Source organism: Bufo gargarizans, chromosome 4, assembly GCF_014858855.1.
Source record: "Bufo gargarizans isolate SCDJY-AF-19 chromosome 4, ASM1485885v1, whole genome shotgun sequence".
Taxonomy (NCBI): domain Eukaryota; kingdom Metazoa; phylum Chordata; class Amphibia; order Anura; family Bufonidae; genus Bufo; species Bufo gargarizans.
This window is the reverse complement of record NC_058083.1, coordinates 351,982,587-352,005,862: the sequence shown is the minus strand read 5'-3', so window position 1 is coordinate 352,005,862 and position 23,276 is coordinate 351,982,587. Positions and strand designations below refer to the sequence as shown.

At 42.7% G+C, this 23,276-nt stretch overlaps 1 protein-coding gene across 1 annotated transcript in view; it reads right to left on the bottom strand.

Annotated features, from left to right (window-relative positions):
- The window catches only part of UNC93A (unc-93 homolog A), a 41,238-nt gene that overhangs the window by 4,836 nt on the left and 13,126 nt on the right, over positions 1–23,276 (bottom strand). The window contains exons 5-8 of the mRNA XM_044292283.1: positions 14,711–14,839; positions 12,557–12,756; positions 4,754–4,889; positions 297–428 (exon numbers count right to left, since the gene is read on the bottom strand). Coding sequence (XP_044148218.1) covers positions 297–428; positions 4,754–4,889; positions 12,557–12,756; positions 14,711–14,839 — 597 coding nt within the window. The remainder of the gene's footprint in view (positions 1–296; positions 429–4,753; positions 4,890–12,556; positions 12,757–14,710; positions 14,840–23,276) is intronic.

The following is a 23,276-nucleotide window of genomic DNA, read 5'->3' as shown; positions in this document are numbered from 1 at the left end:
ACTAGGACTTGATAAATGAAAGTTCCATTTAATCACTGAGTATATATTCTTGGAGCTTTACCGTTATTAAAAATAAAAAAATACAATGTGGCTGTAGACAAATTGTTATGTTATGCAACAAAATGTATAGTAAAAATTGGATAATGTGATAAGTGCCATCCAAGGGTAAGTGGGCAAATTACTGTATGTCATTCTGTTGAAAAAGTTAGTGTACAGAAAGAATAGCAAAAGCCTCATCTAAAACCTATAACTATATATTTTCTTTCTTTTTTTTATGACAAGCTATTTATACTTACAGCTTAATAGTGTCTGCCACACTGCATCTGCAATGCCCCATAGCCCAGACATTACAAAAAACACTGCAAAATTGCCAGTTGCTGGTTTCCAGATCAAGAAGCCAATAATACATCCAATATTAATAGCTGCTCCTATTAATAATAATAAATAAATAAAAATTGGTTATACACTGAACACAATAAAGTACAATGTGGCATTTGGGCTTAGATATTTATCAATCTGATACATGGAGCATTTTCAAATTCTACCTAGATGATATCTGAAAGCACTCATTGTTGAATAGCTGCTTATAGTGTTCCCATTTGTTTATTATATACTTTCTAATACTAAATTTGACAGACCCTGCTTACACTGTTAATAAGGAAGAAGCACAATCTATCTGTATTGAAAGTACCTTTCTCTTTATATACTGGTAGTTATATTTTATATATCGTTATATTATTATAATTACACTGAGCAAAAATATAAACGCAACACTTTAGGTTTTGCTCCCATTTTGCATGAGCTGAACTAAAAAATCTGAAACATTTTCTACATACACAAAAGACCCATTACTCTCAAATATTGATCACAAATCTGTCTAAATCTGTGTTAGTGAGCACTTCTCCTTTGCCCGAGACAAGTGTGGCATATCAAGATGCTGATTGGACAGCATAAATATTGCACAGGTGTGCCTTAGATTTCCCACAATAAAAGACCACTCTGAAATGTGCAGTTTGATCACACAGCACAGAGCCACAGATGTTGCAACATTTGAGGGAGCGTGCAATTGGCATGCTGACTGCAGAAATGTCTACCAGAGCTGTTGCCTGTGCAATGAATGTTCATTTCTCTGCCATAAGCCGTCTCCAAAGGTGTTTCAGAGAATTTGGCAGTACACCCAACCAGCCTCACAACTGCAGACCACGTGTAACCACACCAGCCCAGGACCTCCACATCCAGAATGTTTACCTACATGAACGATCATGAAGGCCAGCATGATCATGATCTCATGATCATGAAGATCATGAGACCAGCCACCCGGACAGCTGCAGCAAGAATTGGTTTGCATAACCAAAGAATTTCAGCACAAATTGTTAGAAACTGTCTCAGGGAAGCTCATCTGCATGCTTGTTGTCCTCATCGGGGTCTGGACCTGACTGCAGTTCATCGTCGCAACCGACTTGAGTGGACAAATGCTCATATTCAATGGCATCTGACACTTTGGAGAGGCGTTCTGTTGACGCATAAGTCACTGTTTTCATGCTGTCTAATCAGCACCTTGATAAGCCACACCTGTGAGGTAGGATGGATTATCTCGGGAAAGGAGAAGTGCTCACTAAAACAGATTTAGGCCTCATGCGGCCCGCAAACGGCAGGTTGGCAGTCCACTGCCGCCGGCCGTGTGCACCACGCATCACAGATGTGGACCCATTCACTTGAATGGGTCCGCAATTCCAAAGATGTGGAACAGAATCACGGAACAGAACACCGGAAGCATTACAGAGTGCTTCCGTGATGTTTCTTTCCGTTGTTCCGCACCACAAATAAATATGACATGTCATTTTTTGGGCAGTGCGGACAGACCATGGACCCATTCAAGTTGAATGGGTCCGGCCTGCTGCACGGATGTTGCCCGTGCATTGGGGACCGCAATTATGGTCCCCAAAGCACGGAACGACCGCACATCGGCCGTGTGTATGCAGCCTTAGACAGATTTGTGAACAATATTTGAGAGTAATGGGTCTTTTGTGTATGTAGAAAATGTTTCAGATTTTTTTTAATTCAGCTCATGCAAAATGGGAGCAAAACCAAAAGTGTTGCATTTATATTTTTGCTCAGTGTGTATTCATTCATTATACATTATATTTGTTTTATATATTTGTTTTTGTAGGTCTGTTGAAATACATCCATTTTTGAGGGTTTGCAAGTGGTTTCCGAGTCTCTTGATATTGATGAGCAGGATAAGTCATTAACAGTCGGGGGACGACACCCAGCACTCCCACCCATCATCAGATTTTGACAACTCTCAGCACCAGAAACTTGTGGCAATATAAAGGTACAGCCATGTTAATCATTGCTTTCTAAATACAGTGAATGATCCTCTAATAATTAAGTAAACAATCGTTTGCAAACAAATTTGTACATGATAATCTTTGCTTGAAAATGCTTGCCTGTCATCAGTTTTAAATTGCTAAATGTGATCAAGTCGTTAATCGCTAAAACTCTATAACTGCTTCATAACCTCAGATGTGCCTGAATGTCTGAGGTGCAAGTTTAGCCCTTCCCACATGCAACAGGTACCAGCTGTGTAATACAGCTGATACCCAGTTGCAATGACCCATCATTTAACCCCTCAGAAGCTGTTGTCAATAGTGACAATGGTATCTGAGGGTTTAGACAGAGTAAGGGGGCTGCCCCTGAAGCAAAATAACAGGGTTCCAATGGGTTAGTATGGCAGGAAGGGGCCTCACAAGCTGGCCATAATGAATTGCCTGTTAAGCCCAGCCTGTGGCTTAATAGGCAGTTTGTCAAAATCTCATAGACTGCAATAGTATATTTTTGCAGTCTATGGACTAAACGACCAAAGGATTGAATATTTAAGGCCCTAAGGAGATTAAAAGTTACAATAAAAAAAGTTAAAGTTTTTAAAAATATAACAAATCATACAAATATTTAAATTCAAGTCACCCCTTCCCAATTTTACATAGGCAATGTTTAAAGGCACAATCCAACATGTAAAACATATCCCGCAATTTTTGGGCACCTCATATAGATTATACTTACCCCACTCCCCAGCTAATCTATATGAGGAGCATGTTTTACACATTGGATAAACCCTTTAAAAAGTGGCATGTACCAAAATGGTACCAATAAAAACTGCAGCTCGTCCTGTAAAAATCAAGCCCTCACATAGCCCTGTAGATGGAAATAATAGAACTGTATGGGTGTCAGAATATGACAATGCAAGTAAAAAAAAATTCAAAGGTTTTTATTTTCTAAAAAGTAATAAAACGAAAACTATATACCTTTTTTTTTACTCCATAAGACACACTTTTTCCCCACTGAGTCTTATGGGGCGAATACTAATGAGGACCCAGGAAGGAGGACCGGGAAGCGGTGAATGCAGCACTCCCTGGGCTCTGTACTCACCATTTCATGGTCCTCTGCTGTTGGCTGTGCTATGACTACGCACAGAGTGAGGATGCTCTGTGACCTCATGCTGTGCTCATCGGGTCACAGCATTTGGCAGGAAGAAGAGAGCTGATCCCTAGGAGTGGTGACGTCTGGAGCAGGAAAGGTAAGTTTATTTTAATTTTTTCTCTATGGCATGGGGGTCTGATTTGAGGCATGGGGGTCTGATTTGAGTCATGGGAATTGATCTGAGGCATGGGGGTCTGATCTGAGGCATAGGGGACTGATTAGAGACATGAGAGTTTGATCTGAGGCATGGGGGTCTCATCTGAAGTATAGGGGTCTGATCTTAGCTCTGAATGGGAGGTCTTATTTATATTGGGGCTCTTATCTAAGGTCTAATTGAGCTCTGAGCTGAAGTCTGATTGTAGCTCTCATTTGAGGTCTTATTGGGGTCTTATTAATATTGGGTGTCTGATTGGGGCTGTGAGCTGAGGTCTGATTAATATTGGGGGTCTGATTGGTGGTCTGATCTGAGGTCTAATGAAAAAATATTTTTTCTTTTTGTCCTACTCTGAAACCTAGATGTGTCTCATGGGCAGGTGTATCTTATAGGGCGAAAAAATACAATAAATTTGTTACCTCTATAATTGTTGTTAGCAACAGGATAAAGTTTGCATGTGATTTTTAGTGTACAGTGAATGCCGTAAAAGCAAAACCCCCAAAACAATGACAGAATTTCAATTTTTATTTTGAAGTGCATCCCAGAAATATTTTTTCCTGTTTTACAATAGATGATATGGTGAATTAATTGGTACCATTTCAAATACAACTTGTCCTGCAAAAAACAAGCCTGTTCCTACTATGTGAACAGAAAAGTTAAATAGTTATGGCTCAAGGCTACGGTAGGAGGATAAAAATAAAACGTTTGTTGGGTCCTTAATGGAAATTGTTACCTCTGTCAAGACCTATGTACAATAATACATGAATAGTGCTGCTGCAGGAGACTCCTTTAATCCTGTATCCTGATACTCACCCCCGTTGCCCTGCTGTGTGCCCACAAACTGGTACTGGAATACATTGAGAGAACTCCTGAGTGCACACACATAACAGAGAAGACTGCAGGACTACAGTTCATGGCTGTAGTCATGACCAGCAGTATTATTCATATAGTACTGTACTGTATTGTACCTAATAGCTCTTGCCAAAAGTAATAGATTACCTTTAAGGAGTTAAATAACAGCACAAATGCATATACTGTATTGCCATTGTTGTGGGTAACTGCTGGGAATTTGAATACAATTACAGGAGACATCATACAATCAGACTTTATTTTACTTACCAAGTAAAAACAAAGGAATTCTCCCAGTATACTGAACAAGTTTGCCAAATATAGCTGCACATATTGAATTTGTAACACCAAAACATATAATTACGAAACCCACATATTTTAATCCCAAGATGCAGGTTACATAAGACTAGAGAGAAGAAAAAAAAAAAAGAGTCATTATTTCAATAGCACTATATACTTTACTTCACAATTAGAAAATATAATATTATCACAAATAATAAAGCAACCCTCCTATTCATAATAAAAAAAAGCTCAAACAAATATTAAATGTTACTGCTATTTTACTGAATTTAATCCTGATCTTGACCTCAGCCTTGTTCCTCACACCTTCTGGTTTTCTCTTGACTACATTTAGGCCCCCTTTCACACAAGCGAGTATTCCGCGCGGGTGCAATGCGTGAAGTGAACTCATTGCACCCGCACTGAATCCTGACCCATTCATTTCTATGGGGCTGTTCACATGAGCGGTGATTTTCACGCATCACTTGTGCGTTGCGTGAAAATCACAGCATGCTCCTCATTGTGCGTTTTTCGCGCAACGCAGGCCCCATAGAAGTGAATGGGGTTACGTGAAAAATCTCAAGCATCCGCAAGCAAGTGCTTGCGATTTTCACGCATGGTTGCTAGGAGACGATCGGGATGGAGACCCGATCATTATTATTTTCCCTTATAACATGGTTATAAGGGAAAATAATAGCATTATGAATACATAGTAAAATGTATGGCTGGAGGGGTTAAAAAAAATAAAAAATAATTTCACTCACCTTAGTCCACTTGCTCGCATAGCCGGCATCTCCTTCTGTCTTGATCTTAGCTTTGTGTAGCAACAAGGACCTTTGGTGATGTCACAGTCATCACATGATCCATCACATGATCTTTTACCATGGTGATGGATCATGTGATGACTGTGACGTCACCAAAGGTCCTTGTTGCTACACAAAGCTAAGATCAAGACAGAAGGAGATGCCGGCTACGCAAGCAAGTGGACTAAGGTGAGTTAAATTGTTATTATTATTATTTTTTTCCCCTCCAGCACTATTTTACTATGCATTCTGTATTCAGAATGCTATTATTTTCCCTTATAACCATGTTATAAGGGAAAATAATACAATCTACAGAATACCGATCCCAAGCCCGAACTTCTGTGAAGAAGTTCAGGTTTGGATACCAAACATGCCGATTTTTCTCACGTGAGTGCAAAACGCATTACAATGTTTTGCACTCGCGCGGAAAAAAAAGAACGCACCCGCACATTTTTCTGCAACGGCCGCGTGAAAGGGGCCTTATGGTTTTTACACTGCACTATAGCATTCGGATTGGTTTCTTAGTGACAACCCTTTTCTTGTTCATGCCACTGGCACATGTATACCACTATTGCCAATCTATGCATATTCTGAGAATCATGACCTGGGAATCTTCCTTCAGCAAAGCCTACACCTCATTGCTGCATTGGTTTAATTTTAGTAAGGCAAAACAGATATTAATTGTGAAAAAGTGATGAGCGGCATAGGCATTATTCGTTTTTGCTAATCTTTTGCATAGTATTTGCAATAAATTCGCGAATTGTAGAATTCCTGAACTCATCATTATTTTTACGATTGCGTAAATTGGTACTAATGATGCGCAATACATGCAACTTCACATTTTATCAGGTCTTAGTAGATACAGTGCCTTGCAAAAGTATTTACCCCCCTTGATTTTTTTCGTGTTTTGGTGCCTCACAACCTGGAATTAACATGGATTCTTTGAGGATTTGCATAATTTAATTTACAGAACAGGTCCACAACTTTGAAGAAGTTTTTTTATTTTATTGTGAAGCAAACAACATATAGGACAAAATAACTGAAAAAGTCAATGTGCATAACTATTCACCCCTCTAAAGTCAATACTTTGTAGAGCCACCTTTTGTGACAATCACAGCTCCAAGTCGCTTTGGATAAATATCTATGAGCTTGCCACATCTTGCCACTGGGATTTTTGCCCATTTTTGTGTGGGGGCAGGTCCTTTCTCTCTCCCCCCCCCCCCCCAATACTTGACCACATACCTCTTACATCCAGGGACATCTCCTGTCATGTAGACCTTCTCTTTCCTCTTCTCCTCTGTTAGACCACCATGACAAATTCTTTCAGCCGCATCTCATCTCTACAGAGTTTGTAACACAGACATGTTAGATTTCTCAGTTTTTCCATCAACCCCGCCCCCCCCCCCCAATTCTGGTGTCCCCACAGTGTCATCCTGCTGCCACCCCCAATACTGTGCCCATTGTGCCCCCCAATGCCCCAGGTACTATAGTGCTGAAAAAATAGTGACCCCAGTAGACATAATTAGAGTCATTTATCAAACTGGTGTAAGGTAGAACTGGATTTCCAAAAGAGCTGTCAAATATGAAAGGTGAATTCTGATTGGCTGCTATGGGCAACTAAGCCAGTTCTACTTTACACCAGTTTGATAAATTACCCCAAATGTCCCTATAGTGTCCACAGCAGTTATAATGTCCCCTAGAGTGCCTCCAGTAATAACACCTTTTATTGTGCTCCAGGTAATAATGCCTGTATAGTGTCCCCAAAAATAATGCCCCCTAATAGAAACACCCCCACACTGCTCCCATAGTACATAAGTACATAAGGCCGAAAAAAGACATTTGTCCATCCAGTTAGGCCTGTCATCCTGCAAGTTTCCATAAAGTAATTTCCCCCACACTGCCCCCATATAGTAATTTCCCTCACACTGTCCCCATACAGTAATTTACCTCACACTGCCCCCATACAGTAATTTCCCACACACTGCCCCCATATAGTAATTTCCCCACACTGCCTCCATACAGTAATTTCCCCCACAATGAGTAATAACACCCTATATTGTACTCCAGGTAATAATCCCTGTACAGTGTCCCGAGAAATAATAGATTTGCCCCTACAGTGCCTCCCCAATAATAAGTATATTAAAGTCTGATTGTATGATGCCTCCTGTAATTGCATTCAAATTAACAGCAGTTACCCACAACAATGGTAATATAGTATATGCATTTGTGCTGTAACTTAACTCCTTAAAGGTAATCTATTACCTTCGGCAAGCGCTATTAGGATCAGTACCGTACAATACTACATGAATAATACTGCTGATCGTGACTACAGCCATACTCCCCCACACTGCACCCACATAGTAATCCCCCCATAGTAATTTGCCGCCACATAGTAATTTCCCCCACACTGCCCCATCTAGTAATTTGCACCACACAGTAATTTCTCCCACACTTGCCCCCACACAGTAATTTCCCCCACACAGTAATTTCCCTCACACTGCCCCCCTATAGTAATTTTCCCCACACTTCCCCCCATGCAGTAGTTTCCCCCACACTGCCTCATATAGTAATTTTCCCCACACTGCCTCATATAGTAATTTTCCCCACACAGTAATTTTCCCCACACTGCTCCCATACAGTAGTTTCCCCCACACTGCCCCCACAGTAATTTCCCCCACACTGCCCCATACAGAAACTTCCCCCATACAGCAATTTCCCCCACACTGCCCCCACACAGTAATTTTCCCCACTCTGCCCCTACACAGTAATTTCCCCATACAGTAATTTACCCTACACTGCCGCCACACAGTAGTGTCCCCACACTGCCCCAACACAGTAATTTCCTCCACACTGCAATGTCCCCCACACTGCCCCCACACAGTAGTTTCCCCACACTGCCCCCACACAGTCCTTTCCCCCATACAGTGATTTCCCACACACTGCCCCCACACAGTAGTGTCCCCCACACTGCCCCCACAGTAATTTCCCCCACACTGCCCCACACAGTAGTTTCCCCCACACTGCCCCCACACAGTAGTTTCCCCCACACTGCCCCCACACAGTAGTTTCCCCCACACTGCCCCCACACAGTAGTTTCCCCCACACTGCCCCCACACAGTAGTTTCCCCCCACACTGCCCCCACACAGTAGTTTCCCCCACACTGCCCCCCCACACAGTACTTTCCCCCACACTGCCCCCACACAATAGTTTCCCCCACACTGTCCCCACACAGTAGTTTCTGTAGTTTCCCCCAGACTGCCCCCACACAGTAGTTTTTCCCACACTGCACTCCAAACAGTAGTTTACCCCACACTGCCCCTACACAGTAGTTTCCCCCACAATGCCCCCACACAGTAGTTTCCCCCACACTGCCCCCACACAGTAGTTTCCCCCACACTGCCCCCACAGAGTAGTTTCCTCCACACTTTCCCAATGCAGTAGTTTCCCCCACATTGCGCCATATAGTAATTTGCCCCCCACATAGTAATCCCTCCCATAATTATTGCCCCCACATAGTAATCCCTCCCATAATAATTTGCCCCCACACAGTATCCCACTATAATATTTTTCCCCCACATGTGCTCCTGTGTCCTCCCTGTGTCCTCCCCGTGTCCCCCCAAAGTTGGCACATAAAATAAAAAAATATAAAAAAATATAAAAAAAATAAATGCTAAATACTCACCTATGTCCAGGCGCTTGCTCGCAGAGGAAGGCGCGCACAATTCACTGTGCTGCTGCATCCCGGCACAGGCGCGTGCAATGACGCCATCATGCACACCTGCGTCGGGATTTCACTACCGCATAGGCCTCAGGCCTACTAGCCCTGAAGCCTATGGCGGTGATCGGCGGCGGGGCAGGGAACTATGCGCTCCCATGCCCTGCCGCAGTATCTGTATTAATGGAAACGCTCATTGCTTCTGGCACCCCCTGAGGGCCGGCTCCCAGGGCAAACGGCACCCCCCCGCTCCCACCTAGGCACGCCACTGGCTCCAGCTCCTTGCGAACAGCAATCTTTAAATCTGACCACAGATTTTCTATTGTATTGATATCTGGGCTTTGACTAGGCATTCCAACACATTTACATGTTTCCCCTTAAACCAAGTGTTGCTTTAGCAGTGTGTTTGGGGTCATTGTCCTGCTGGAAGGTGAACCTCCGTCCTAGCTTCAAATCACTCAGAGTGGTACAGGTTTTGCTCAAGAATATCCCTGTATTTATTACCATCCATCTTTCCCTCAACTCTGACCAGTTTCCCAGTCCCGGCTTCTGAAAAACATCCCCACAGCATGATGCTGCCACCACCATTATTTACTGTGGGGATGATGTTCTTTGGGTGATGTGATGTGTGGGGTTTGCTCCAGACATTGCGTTTTCTTTGATGGCCGAAAAGTTTAATTTTAGTCTTATCAGTGCCGAGCACCTTCCTCCATACATTTTGGGAGTCTCCCACATGCCTTTTTGCATACTCACAACGGGCCTTTTTGTTTTTTTAATGAAAATAATGGCTTTATTTTGGCCACTCTGCCATAAAGCCCAACTCTATGGCGCATACGGCTTATTGTCGTCCTATGTACAGATACTAGAGTCTCTGTTGTGGAACTCTGCAGCTCCTCCAGGGTTACCTTAGGCCTTTGTGCTGCCTCTAGGATTAATGCTTTCTTTGCCCGGTCCGTGAGTTTTGGGGGCAGCCATCTCTTTGCAGGTTTGCTGTTGTGCTATGTTCTTTCCATTTGGTTATGATAGATTTGATGGTGCTCCTGGGGATCATCAAAGATTTGGATATATTTGTATAACCTAACCCTGACTTGTACTTCTCAACAACATTGTCCCTTACTTGTTTAGAGAGTTCCTTGGTCTTCATGGCAGTGTTTGGTTAGTGATGCCTCTTGCTTAGGTGTTGAAGCCTCTGGGGCCATTTAAAATAGGTGTGTATATGTAATAACAGATCATGTGACACTTAGATTGCACACAGGTGGACATCATTTCACTAATTACGTAACTTCTGAAGGTAATTGGTTGCACCAGAGCTTTTTATGGGCTTCCTAACACATGCCTACGCACATGCCAATTTTCTGTTTTCTATTTCTAAACAATAGTTTTATTTATATAGTTTTCTCATTTCACTTCACCAACTTAGACTATTGTTCTGATCCATCACATGAAATTCAGATTAACAAAACATTGAACTTAAGGCTGCAATGTAACAAAACACAAAAAAAGTCAAGGGGGGTGAATAATTTAGCAAGGCACTGTATTAATGATTGGTGCACTAAGCATTGTCATGACATCAGAGCACTATGTCAGTAGCATGTATCTATGAACAGCAGAGAAAAAGTAATTCCTATCATACCTAACACCCTGCACTGGAACCTATCAGCTACACTATATCAATATCTAACCTACACTGACTATCTCCAAATAACTATCTATATTATATATACATATATATATATATATATATATATATATATATATATATATGAGCTAACTAACTATCTAATGTAATTGGATAAGGAATAGGATCCAGATGACAGTACAGAGCACAGCAATCTCACTGCTCTCTCTCTCTCAAAACTGCAAACAAAATAGCAGAAAATGGCTGCTGGGGAGTTTCTTATATAGTAGGTAACTTTCCTATTGGTTGCTAGGGATGTTGCTATGCTCTGACAAAGATAATGCAGCCTTCTCATTGGTCCACAAGCAAGAATGGAGATTGCTGATGAAAAGAAATCGAGAATATTCGCGATTACGAACATATAGCACTATATTCTACATTTTCACAAATTTTTGAAGTGTCAATATTCACGATAAAAATTTGCGATTGCAATATTTGCGATCAACACTATTGTGCAATTCTAAAATATTCTCAAACCTATGTATGTAGAGATGTAAAATATGGTTCATTTCAAGGTCACCAAATTTTTTATCGATTCTAAACCCGAAGGGGGGGGGGCCTAGTTTTCTACTCTGAGTTTCTCGTCAATATATATGGATATTCTTTTTTTGGGGGGGAAGGGGATTACTCTTTCTCATTATGGAGAGCGCCTACTTAGTATAGTATGTGTGCATCCCTCTGGGTTTCTGGGAAAGATTCCCAGAAACCCAGAAGAACATTGACTTGCTTGCGATACAACTCATGCCTACTTAACGCCTTCCATATGTAGAAACAGTACCCGTCCAAGGCCTCTCAGGCAGTCAAGCAACATTTCTTTGCTCAATTCCTTTATTGTAGCCTCCTTTATTGTACCCAGTGATCAAATGATCTCCCGGTGTATCAGGTAGAGTAGAACTGCTTGGTCTTAACAGACTCTAATCACTTTTACATGTATGCAAGGGGACTGTTTTCCTTTGTAACAGTGGGGTCCGTTAGGTTTAGTTTCAGATGAAGATTTTTGAAGTGGAGACAAAAGTCCTGCATGCACGACTTTTGTCTCTGCTCCAAAATCTTCCTCGGAGTGGAAACCTAACAGACCTCATTATAGTCTATGGGGTCCTTGGGTTCCGTTCTGCTCAGTTATGTGCCGAATCTGTCCTTTACGTAAAAGGCTGAACGGTGATTGCGAACGAAGCCTTCTCCTCAGTGTACCTGGCTGTTACTGACTGGATCAAACCTGGTCATGTTAGATTTCAGGAGCAAGAGCTTTAATCCTGTGGTATGAACAGCATTCAAAATTAAAACAGAAACATTTGCATGTAAAAAGTACTATATGACAAGATCATACCATGCAATTAATCTGACATATTTGACTAAAAGGGGTTATCCAGGAAATTATAATAGTGACCTATCCAATGGGGCTGAGCTGTAACTAGCATATGTAACTGATGAATGGTGACGTCACATAGCCAAGGAAGAGTGCCCAGCCTTTTCTAACAGCTAATCCCCGGGGCCCCAGACGTCGAACCCCCACAATCTGATATTGATGACCTATCCAGGGGATAACCCCTTTAAGTAAAATTGTAGACACATTTGAAAACATATATTAAATATATACCTTAGTGAAGTCGCTGGCAATAAAACCTTGTTCAAAACCACTAAACATAGTGAGTGGGATAAGAAAACACTGACGTTTATCACGGAGATGTTTAAATGCTGAAAGCAGCGTGGAACAACAGTTTACTTCTTTTGCAACTCTGTCTTCTTGTATTTGATCCAAAAATATGATTATTATTAACACAGCTAACACTCCACACCCTTAAAGTGGAACAAACAGACATTTAATGAACACGAGTCAGATTTCATATACATTGCATAATCATATAGGCTGACACTAACTAGAAACTCTGTCTGGTTAAACTGCTATCATTTCTCACTAAGCAGCCTCACATAAACAATGCCTTGAACATTGTGCTCATACAATCTTTAACTTTTATGTCAAATCACTCTAATGTTAAATAGTTTTGTGTTAAAAGGATAGAAATATTAAAGGAGGGATACCTTTATTGGCTAACCATAAAAATAATGGGGCAAATGTACTATGGAAAATGTGCCACTTTTTGGTGCACTTTGCACACAAAAACGTGCGTGCACACTTTGCGTCCAATTTACAAACAGTTTTACACTCTTTTTTTTATGCATCTTATGCCTTGTTCAAAAAGGGATTGTGGGTTAATGATAAAAGGGCATGGCTTAGTGGCTCATGGACAAATATTTGGAGCAGGAACTGAATTCTAGTGTAATTCTAAGCGCTGGCTCAGCTATTTCCGTTGGCCCCATAGAAATGAATGGAAGCAGGGGCCAGGCATGCGTGGTACGCTCCCATTCACTGCTATGGGGAGCCGTCTTGGTTGTGGCTGGACCGGATTCCTCTAGCCACCACCTTGCGGGGCTCTGTTCTCGATATAGGTGTGGGTCACAGAGGTGGGACCCGCACCTATAAGACAATAGGGGCATATCCTAGCGATATGCCCCCATTGTCCATGATGAGACAACCCCCTTAAAATTTACAAAAATCCATGAACCAGAACAGTACATTTGTCCAATATTAAAGGGGTTAAAGGAGTTGTCTCGTCATGGACAATGGGGGCATATCGCTAGGATATGCCCCCATTGTCTTATAGGTGCAGGTCCCACCGCTGGGTGCAGCCACCCTCCATAAATTTTCTATGGGGCCGGTGAAAATAGCTGAACACTGGCTTGGCTATTTCCGTTGGCCCCATAGAAATGAATGGAAGAAGGGCCAGGCATGAGTGGTACGCTCCCATTCACTGCTATGGGGAGCCACCTTGCGGGGCTCTGTTCTCGATATAGGTGTGGGTCCCAGAGGTGGGACCTGCACCTATAAAGACAATGGGGCCATATCCTAGCGATATGCTCCCCATTGTCTATGATGAGACAACTCCTTTGACCTCTGAACCCCTACATATCCCCATTTTCTCCCCTCTGACCCCTCTGACATGAGCATCGGACATTTCATGACTTTTTTGCTTAGATTTTTACACTGCTAGTCGGAGGCTTCCACCTAGCAGTGTTGCCGGTGACATCACTGGGACTGATGGGCGGACTTTAGCTCTGCCATAGCCACCCATAAGTGCCACTGACATCACCAGGCTCACTGCTAGGTGGAACCCTTCACCTAGATTTTACCATGGGGAGCCCGGTATGTACATCAACAGATCTCCAAAAAAAAGCCTTTACCCTGCATGATTTAGCGTAGGGCAAAGGAGAGCATCGCAGCATGAAATGCTCCTATGCTCATATCAAGGGGGCTGTCTGGGTATAAATGAGGATGTTTCCAGTTTCAGCTCTGAACCCAGACAACCCCTTTAAGACTATGATTCGTATTCTTAGACAGTGAAAAGTGTGACGCATTAATAAATCTGCCTCAATATTTGGAAGATTTTGGAGCACAAAAGCCACTTCATCAGCAAGTTTACAAATGAATGACTGATAGTATAGTAAAAGATGTTAGAGCAAGAAATTTTACATGATATGACACATCATTAAGATAAGGCAGACTAATAAAACTGATGCTTTTGTAATAAATGGAAGGGCAACAGAGGTTATGACTTAAGAGTTTAGAGACCTAGGGTTAGTTTGATGGGAATGGTAAGAGTGTCCTAGTAATGGATCATACATCCAGGTGTAAGATTGAGTCCTTGTTTGGAGAAATTAAAACATTTCATCAGAGCTACATATACCTACATACCAGTATAAGATCCAAGAAGAATATATATCACTGTGTTTGATGGCCGACCAGATGTACTATTTCCACTTTGAGTCAACTCAACTGGACAGTCCCCTGCTCCACATATAGTTTGATTTGGTGCATACAGACCTAAAAATAAAATAACGTCAAATAACATCCAGAGGGCTTGTTTAATGGTAGCAACCTTAGTGAATATGTCAAGTTAGGGTATATTAACATTATTGAAGGGTTCCCCACTTCTTTGTGCCAGAACTGTCTACTAGAACCCATGTATCCATGCATTACATTAAACTACATCTACATGCCTTGATACAGCATCTCCAGCAATAACAGTTGATGGTTAGAGAAGCCAGGTTTTTATTTATTCAAGTGATTCTGATATGTTCTCATGACATATTGTACTTTATGTTAGAGGCATCTTTTGAACAACTAATTATGTATAATGAAAAAAACTATATTTATCAAAACTATTTTAGAATTTTTAATTTTCTAAATTTGGATTTCTCTGCTTTTTAAGTAAGTCATACCTCACAAAATAGTTAAAGGGGTTTTCCAGGCTCCCGATATTGATGACCTATTCTCAGGATTGGTCATCAATATCCATCAATCAGGGGTGGTCTGACATCTCAGATCCCCATTGATCAGTTGTTCCCTGCAGCCTCTGGCACTGGAACTAGCACTTTGAATGGAACAGAAAGCACAGCTCCATTTTCAGTACCCCAGAGCAAGGAGGTATCTGCAAATTGTTAATTTCTTTATGCTATGTAATGTAGTGTTATGTCATGCTAAGTCAGTGTAACCATGTATGGACGGCACAGCCATGGTTAATAACCCACGCTTAACCCTTGTAGGAGGTTAAGTGCAGATTGTCTCCTCCTCTAGTCTGTGATAGGGAGAGTTTGGAAAGGAGGAGGCTGCGACTTGTGCTTCCTCTTCTTAGGTCCAAAAAGCTACAGAGACTCACCAATCCCTGCATGATCTAAAGAAGGAGTAAGACAAAGGAGAGAACTAGAGAACTTAGAGTCTGCGTGGCTGAGGACTGGAGTCAGTAAGATAACCTGCTACCAAAATCTGTTAAGAATTTACTACAGTTAAATCGCCCTTCACACTTGGACATGACATGGCCAGTTGTATCTCTAAAAACCTCAGTGGACATTGCAGCCACCATTGCAGATAGAGAGGGAAGAGAAACAAAACTCCCATCCTTGCCTAAATCCATACATTGTTAATGAGAAGAATTGTAGTGTGTACATTTGGAACTGCGTATTGCTATCATTAGATGTACTGCAACTCCAATTTTACACTTCAGTAGAGACATTTAATCTGTTACATATGACCTGGTTACTGACTCCTGCACCATATGCCATCAATTGCACTCTACACACGCTGACTTGCACCTATACAAGCACTGAGCATCGTGGACACCCCGACTACCATCAAGCAGGAGCCCCAACACCAGGGTGTGCCTTAAGGGAACAAAAAGTATGCCCTCCTTTTACTGTATGGCCCTAGGGAGAGAAGGTGTGAGGAAAGCCACTGTGATTGACTGTAATAGCCTTAGCCACTACCACTCCCATCCTACACTCCCGCTGCTCTCTCTCCACTTCACATTCAAAGTGTAAAGGCCATGCCAAATTACTGCAATTTATTACCCATTCACTTTAATGGCAGCTGAGCTGCAGTAACCCACCATGTCCAGTACACTTATAACAGAGCTGTCTGCTTCCTGCTATATTCAAGAGCTAGTTCTAGCAGACAGCTAATCATTGGGGGTGCGGTGTTTCAGACCTTCAACACCAATCCTGAGAATAAACCCTCAATATCAGGAGGTAATCCCTCAGTGTGAGTCCGCAGCTTAGGAGTCCCTGCTCTGACTCCATATATAGCTATGTCCATTACAGTAGAAGTCTAATTTTATATTATTTTTTTTTTAGTGACTGGCTATGCAGCTATATAGTGTAGTGGTTAAAGTTTAGGCTCTGATGCAGAAGCTGAGTTCAAATCCCATCACAAACTTTTTCAGAAATAGAGGTTAAATTAGATTTATATATTTTATATATTTTTTTGTAATTGTAAAAAGTGTATGGCACAAAATAAATGTGTAATTACTAGAGAAAAAAATATATATAATAATTTTTATTTTTTCTAATTACACATTTATTTTGTGTTTGACAGGCTGGTCACATACAGTATTGTATATGCATCAATGCATCAGAGTGCATCACCATTAGGCTCAGTTCACACTTCACTTGGTCAGTTAAGGGTCCAAAGCAAAGAACAGGTACAGATCTTTTCATGATACGATATCTGTGAGTAGGATTGGCTTTCAATTTTACAGAGAGACTTTTGTGTTTAAATTTCTGTGTGCGCCATAAGAAGATGAAGATGAGTTAGCAAGGGTGTGTTCAGATAAGTTAAGCTGAATACGTGCGAAGTAGCCAGTATGCATTTTTGCTAAAATAAAAAAAAGCTGTTGCAGCGATTAACCCATTAGTAGAAAATAGAAAGCTCAAAGAATACTAACCAATCAATAGATGGATTCAATTCTGACCAATTAGAAGTTATTATTGGAATATTTGCAAACCAATCATGTCAATACTTTATGAGGTTACACCCTCCAAATGGGTATAAATAAAGGGCCCAGGACACTCTGAATTTGGGATCCTGGCAGAGTTTTAACCGTGTGCTGACTTCTGTCATTTTCTTCCGTCAATGTCATTTACCTTGAACACGTGGCTCGCTCCTCACGTGACTGACCCTAGGTCTGCCACAACACTATACAGTAACTGCTGGAATTAACTGGCCAAATAACTGAAGTGTGAATAAGCGTTACAGATAAATGTTAGTGTCAGATATAATGTACTTAACTGTGCAGTGGCCCAATATTCTACTATAGTGTGAAAGAGTGGTCTCATTTTACACTGCTGTCTGCTGTTTGTACATAAATTGCTAGTAACCTGTTCTGTTACCTACTGACACAAATAGTGGTGCCATGACAGAGTGGGAAGGGTGTAAGCAGTAAGTTTGTGTTGTGTTTTCCCTTCTTCTGATCTGCCAGAAGAACAACCCAAAAAGAAAAAGGATCCTGTCTTTTGAGTATCCGCCTTCACATGGTCAGTATTTGGTCAGTAATTGATTAGTATTGGTAAGGCAAAAACAGGAGTGGGAAAAAACTGAAATGACACAAGAAGGAAATATTTGCATGTCTTCTGTGTTTTGGATGAACTTCTGCTTTTGGTTACCAAATCATGATCAAATCCTGATGCAAAATATTGACTGTGTGAGGCCTAATGCTCAATTTACATGAGTTTTGTCCATTTGCGTCTGACATTGGTTTTACTCAGATGGAAAATAATTCCTGCATGCAGGGCGTTAATGGCCTCTATCACATGGCCAGTATTTGGTCTGTTTTTTGGACAGGATCTATTGTGTTTTTCCTTTTTCAGTTCTTCTGATGGATCAGGAGAATGGCAAAATAAATAATAATAAAATAAACTTTGATGACAACAAGGCAAATCAGTATCCCCAGGGCGGACTGATGATGGTGGCAACAGCATGAGGAGTCAACATAGTGGCCCAGTCAGAGAGTAGTGAATGTGGCAACAGCATGAGCAGTCAACACAGTAGCCCATTCACATAGTGAGGAGGGTGGCAACAGCATGAAGAGTCAACACAGTGGCCCAGTCACAGAGTGGTGAGTGTGGCAACAGCATGAGGAGTCAACACAGTAGCCCATTCACATAGTGGGGAGGGTGGCAACAGCATGAGGAGTCAACACAGTGGCACAATGAAAGGGTGGTGAGGGTGGCAACAGCATGAAGAGCCAACATAGTGGCCCAGTCACAGAGTAGGGAGATGGGGGGCAACAACACTGGTGGTACAGTAACTGCACAAGGTGATGGCAGTAGGAGAAGATGGCAGCAGAGGCAGAAGGTGAGTCGCATCAGGCAGGTGGCAGCATCAGAAAAGTGGCTGAATCACGTGGCCAGAAATAATGGGACATTTTTTCAATGTTCTGTTGTGGCAGCACACTGCAGTAAGAACATTACAGTTTGAATGATCTAATCTGATGCATCAGGTACCGTGTGTGGAAATCCTGGCTGATCCCATCTGATTCATCTTTCTAAAGGTTAATCTCTCACCATTTTATGTGCTGAAAGACACAACTATGCCCCCGCCTCACTAAACACCCTCTCTGATGACACACTACTGGCCGGACAGAAAAAGCTTGTCCAGGGAAAACTCGGCCAGTTGCGGCCACAATTCAAGTTTGGATGCCCAGTAGTCCAGGGGATCTTGTATCTGGGGTGTAGTCCAAGTATTCCACCACCTGCTGGTTGAGGTTCTGCGTCATGTCCTGCTGCTGGGTGGTTTCTTCAGTAGGGGCTGAAGAAACGTGCTCATCAGAGACTGGAGACTAAAGTTACTGCTGATAGAGCTGGTGCTGCTCCTGCCCCCTAACCCCCTCCAGTAGCCATGGAATGTAAGCGTGAGAACAGAAGGTCCCCCCAGTCAGACCTTTGTGAGGATGGGCGATGGCACATGTAGGCAGCAACCAACTGACTTCATAGGATGTTTCTATAGTAGTTGAGTTTATCATCCCTCAAAGCAGGTGTAAAAAAAAGGCCCCCATTTGGGCCCAGTAATGAGGGTCTAACATTGTGGAGAGCTAGTAGTCATCCCATGTGGCTGTCACTATGCAAGCAACTCAGATTGCATCCCTCTATTTGTGCAAGGGAATAATAGGGATTGGAATGGCTGTATCTCCACTGCTACTGTCTGTCAGGGTCATCTGCCTGGTGTTCCTTATTGCCCTCCAGCTCCTGCTGCTCCTCTCCTTTCGCTTGTGCAGGTAAACCACCTATTTTTGTATACATTTAATATCCTCCTCCTCCTCCACCAGTTCAGTCCCCACAGTAAAGGTGGCCATGAAATGTAGGTGCCATGTCTCCTGTCCCCTGGACACCTAGATTTGTCAGCACCTGCTCCAGGATGTGAAGTGGAATGACATCATTCATCCTGTAGACCTGGCGACTGATAAAGTGGCCTCCACAAAGGGCCTGAGCAAACGGCGGGTGTCACGCATGAGCTGCCACTGACTATGATCTAGAAATCATTCACAGCCTTCCTCTGCTCATATAGTCAGTCCAACATGTGGCGGGTGGAATTCCAACATGTGGAAACATCGCATATGAGGCCATGTTGGGGAACACTATTCTGCCTTTGCAGCTCAAGGAGGATGTGTTTTGCACGGTAAGAGTGACTGAAGTGCCTGCACAGCTTCCTGGTAATTTTCAAGATGTCTTGCAGTTGGGCAGAAGACTTCAGGAACTGGGTTACAAGCAGACTAAAGACGTGTGCCATGCAGAACGCATGGGTCATCCCTTCTTGACGCAGCACCAATAGAATGTTTTTCCTACTATCCGATCTTCAGTTGGTGAGGAGAAAGCCAGTATTTGATTTCTTGGTTGATGGCGCAAAGCAATTCCTCCCCAGTGTGACTCCTTTCGCCCAGGCTGGTCAGGTGCAGAACAATGTGACACAGCCCATAGGCGTGCGCAGCCTTCTGCATTAGGGTATGCACCCTAAAGCACAAACAAACGCCACGCACGTTACTACTGTATATATACACAAATACACTAAGGAGTATCAGGGTACATTATTATACAGGGGCAATATAACTAAGGGGTATCAGTGTAAATTATACAAAAGTAATATAACTGAGGAGAGCTATCAGGGACATTATACAGAGGTAATATAACTTATAATATATAAGTTATATTACCCCTTTATCATGTCCCCTGAGAGATCCCTCCTCAGTTATATTACCACTGTATAATAATGTACCCTGATAACCCTTAGTTTTACCCCCTGTGTAATTTACCCTGATCCCTCAGTTATATTACCCCCTGTATAATGTCCCCGATAGCCCTCCTCAGTTATATCACACCCTGCTATTTACCTTGATACCCCTCAGTTATACGATATCATATAACTGAGGGGTATCAGCAGGGCCAGTGCCACCCAAAAGCAAAGTAGGCCACCGCGTAGAGCACACTCTTGCTGGGGGCGCCCACGGTGGCCTACTTTATTTATGGGTGGCGCCGACCCTGCCCACCGCTCACCCCCTTCAACCTGTGGCATCCCTGTCTCTATGGGGTACGGACTGCTGGCTGCGCTGTGGAAGTATCTCCGACTCCTCACACACAGTAGAGAGAGCGGGCTGCGGGCAGATAGGCATGTATAGTGCAACATGAGAAGAAACAGTGACCTCTAATGGACAAAGCCCATACTGCGCCTAGGAGACAGGGAAGTTGTCTCCTAGGCGCAGTATGGACTTTGTCCAGTAGAGGTCACTGTTTCTTCTCGTGTCGTACTGTACATACCTATCTGCCCGCAGCCCGCTCTCTCTGCTGTGTGTGTAATTTACATTGTCCTGTTGCAACACCCATCTTCTGTTGAGGTTCAGCTGGTGGACAGATGGCCTTAAGTTCTCCTGCAAAAAGTCTTGATAAACTTGGGAATTCATTTTTCCTTCAATAATAGCAATCCGTCCAGGCCCTGATGCAGAAAAGCAGCCCCAAACCATGATGCCCCCACCACGATACTTCACAGTTGGGATGAGGTTTTGATGTTGGTGTGCTGTGCCTCTTTTTCTCCACACAGTGTTGTGTGTTTCTTCCAAACAACTCAACTTTGGTTTCATCTGTTCACAGAATATTTTGCCAATACTGCTGTGGAACATCCAGTTGCTCTTGTGCAAACTGTAAACGTGCAGCAATGTTTTTTTTTGGACAGCAGTGGCTTCCTCTGTGGTATCCTCCCATGAAATTCTTGTTTAGTGTTTTACATATCGTAGATTCGCTAACAGGGATGTTAGCATATGCCAGAGACATTTGAAAGTCTTTAGCTGACACTCTAGGATTCTTCTTCACCTCATTTAGCAGTGTGCGCTGTGCTCTTGCAGTTATCTTTACAGGACAGCCAATCCTAGGGAGAGTAGCAGCAGTGCTGAACTTTCTCCATTTATAAACAGTTTGTCTTACCGTGGACTGATGAACAGCAAGGCTTTTGGAGGTACTTTTATAACCCTTTCCAGCTTTATGCAACTCAGCAATTCTTAATTGTAGGTCTTCTGAGGGCTCTTTTGTGCGAGGCATCATTCACATCAGCCAATGCTTCTTGTGAAAAGCAAACCCAGAACTGGTGTGTGTATTTTTATAGGGCAGGGCAGCTGTAACCAACACCTCCAATCTCATCTCATTGATTGGACTCCAGTTGGCTGACACCTCACTCTAATTTGCTCTTGGAGATGTAATTAGTCTAGGGGTTCACATACTTTTTCCACCTGCACTGTGAATGTTTACATGGTGTGTTCAATAAAAACATGGTAACATTTAATTATTTGTATGTTATTAGTTTAAGCAGACTGTGATTGTCTATTGTTATGACTTAGATGAAGATCAGATCACATTTTATGACCAATTTGTGCAGAAATCCATATAATTTCAAAGGGTTCACATACTTTTTCTTGCAACTGTATACTGGCCTCTCTGTGTTATTATTATTCTTAATATTATAATGGCCCCCTCTGTATTAGGCTCCATTCACACATCCATTCGTCAATTCTGTGGAACGCGTGCAGACTCATGCATTCTCTATGGGGACGGAATGGATGCGGAAAGCATACAGTGTGCTCTTCGCATCTGCATTTCCGGAGCAGCCTGCCAAACTTCCGGTCCGCCGCTCTTAAAAAAAAATAGAACATGTTTTATTCTTGTCCACAGCTGCGGACAAGAATAGGCTGTTCTATGGGGGTGCCAGCCGGGTTTATTGCAGATCCGCAAAACACTATGGACGTGTGAATGGACCCTTCAGCCCCTCCAGCATACAGTCCCATGTAAAATACATCACTCTCTGCCTTCAGCCCCTCCAACATACAGTCCCATGTAAAATACAAAACTCCCCCTGCCTTCAGCCCCTCCAGCATACAGTCCCATGTAAATATCACCCTTCCTCTCTTCGCAGTCAATCTTCTCCTCCACATACTGACCTGTAGCTTCTGCTCCTCTCTCCAACAAAGTGCTCTGTTGAATCTCCTGCACATCTTGATGCCCCGCCCCCTGTATGACGAGACTCTGCCTCTTTTCCGACATCATACCTCCCTGGAGCATCTCCATTCTAGCGCTCTACTGTCTCATAGGCTTCAGACCAGTAGCCTGAAGCCTATGTGAAGGATCGAATCAGGAGTTGGGAGATGGCAATGCAGCACAGAGGTGATGATTAGGGTGTGCAGTGGAGTCTGTGGACTAGGTGGAGGGTGAGGAGGCAGAGGAGGACATTGACACCGCAATTACAGCATGAAAACAAAGAGTAAGCATTGCCACCACCTGGCCAAATCGCTGGTGTGCCTGGGCAGGAACCACATTTACCTTGTTTGCCATATGGGACATATATTGTCCTTGATAATAGTTACAGCTCCACACGTCAGTGATGCCATGAACTATACCAGACACTGACAGGCTCAAGGACTGGCCCACCTTCTACTCAACATATTTGTGCAGGG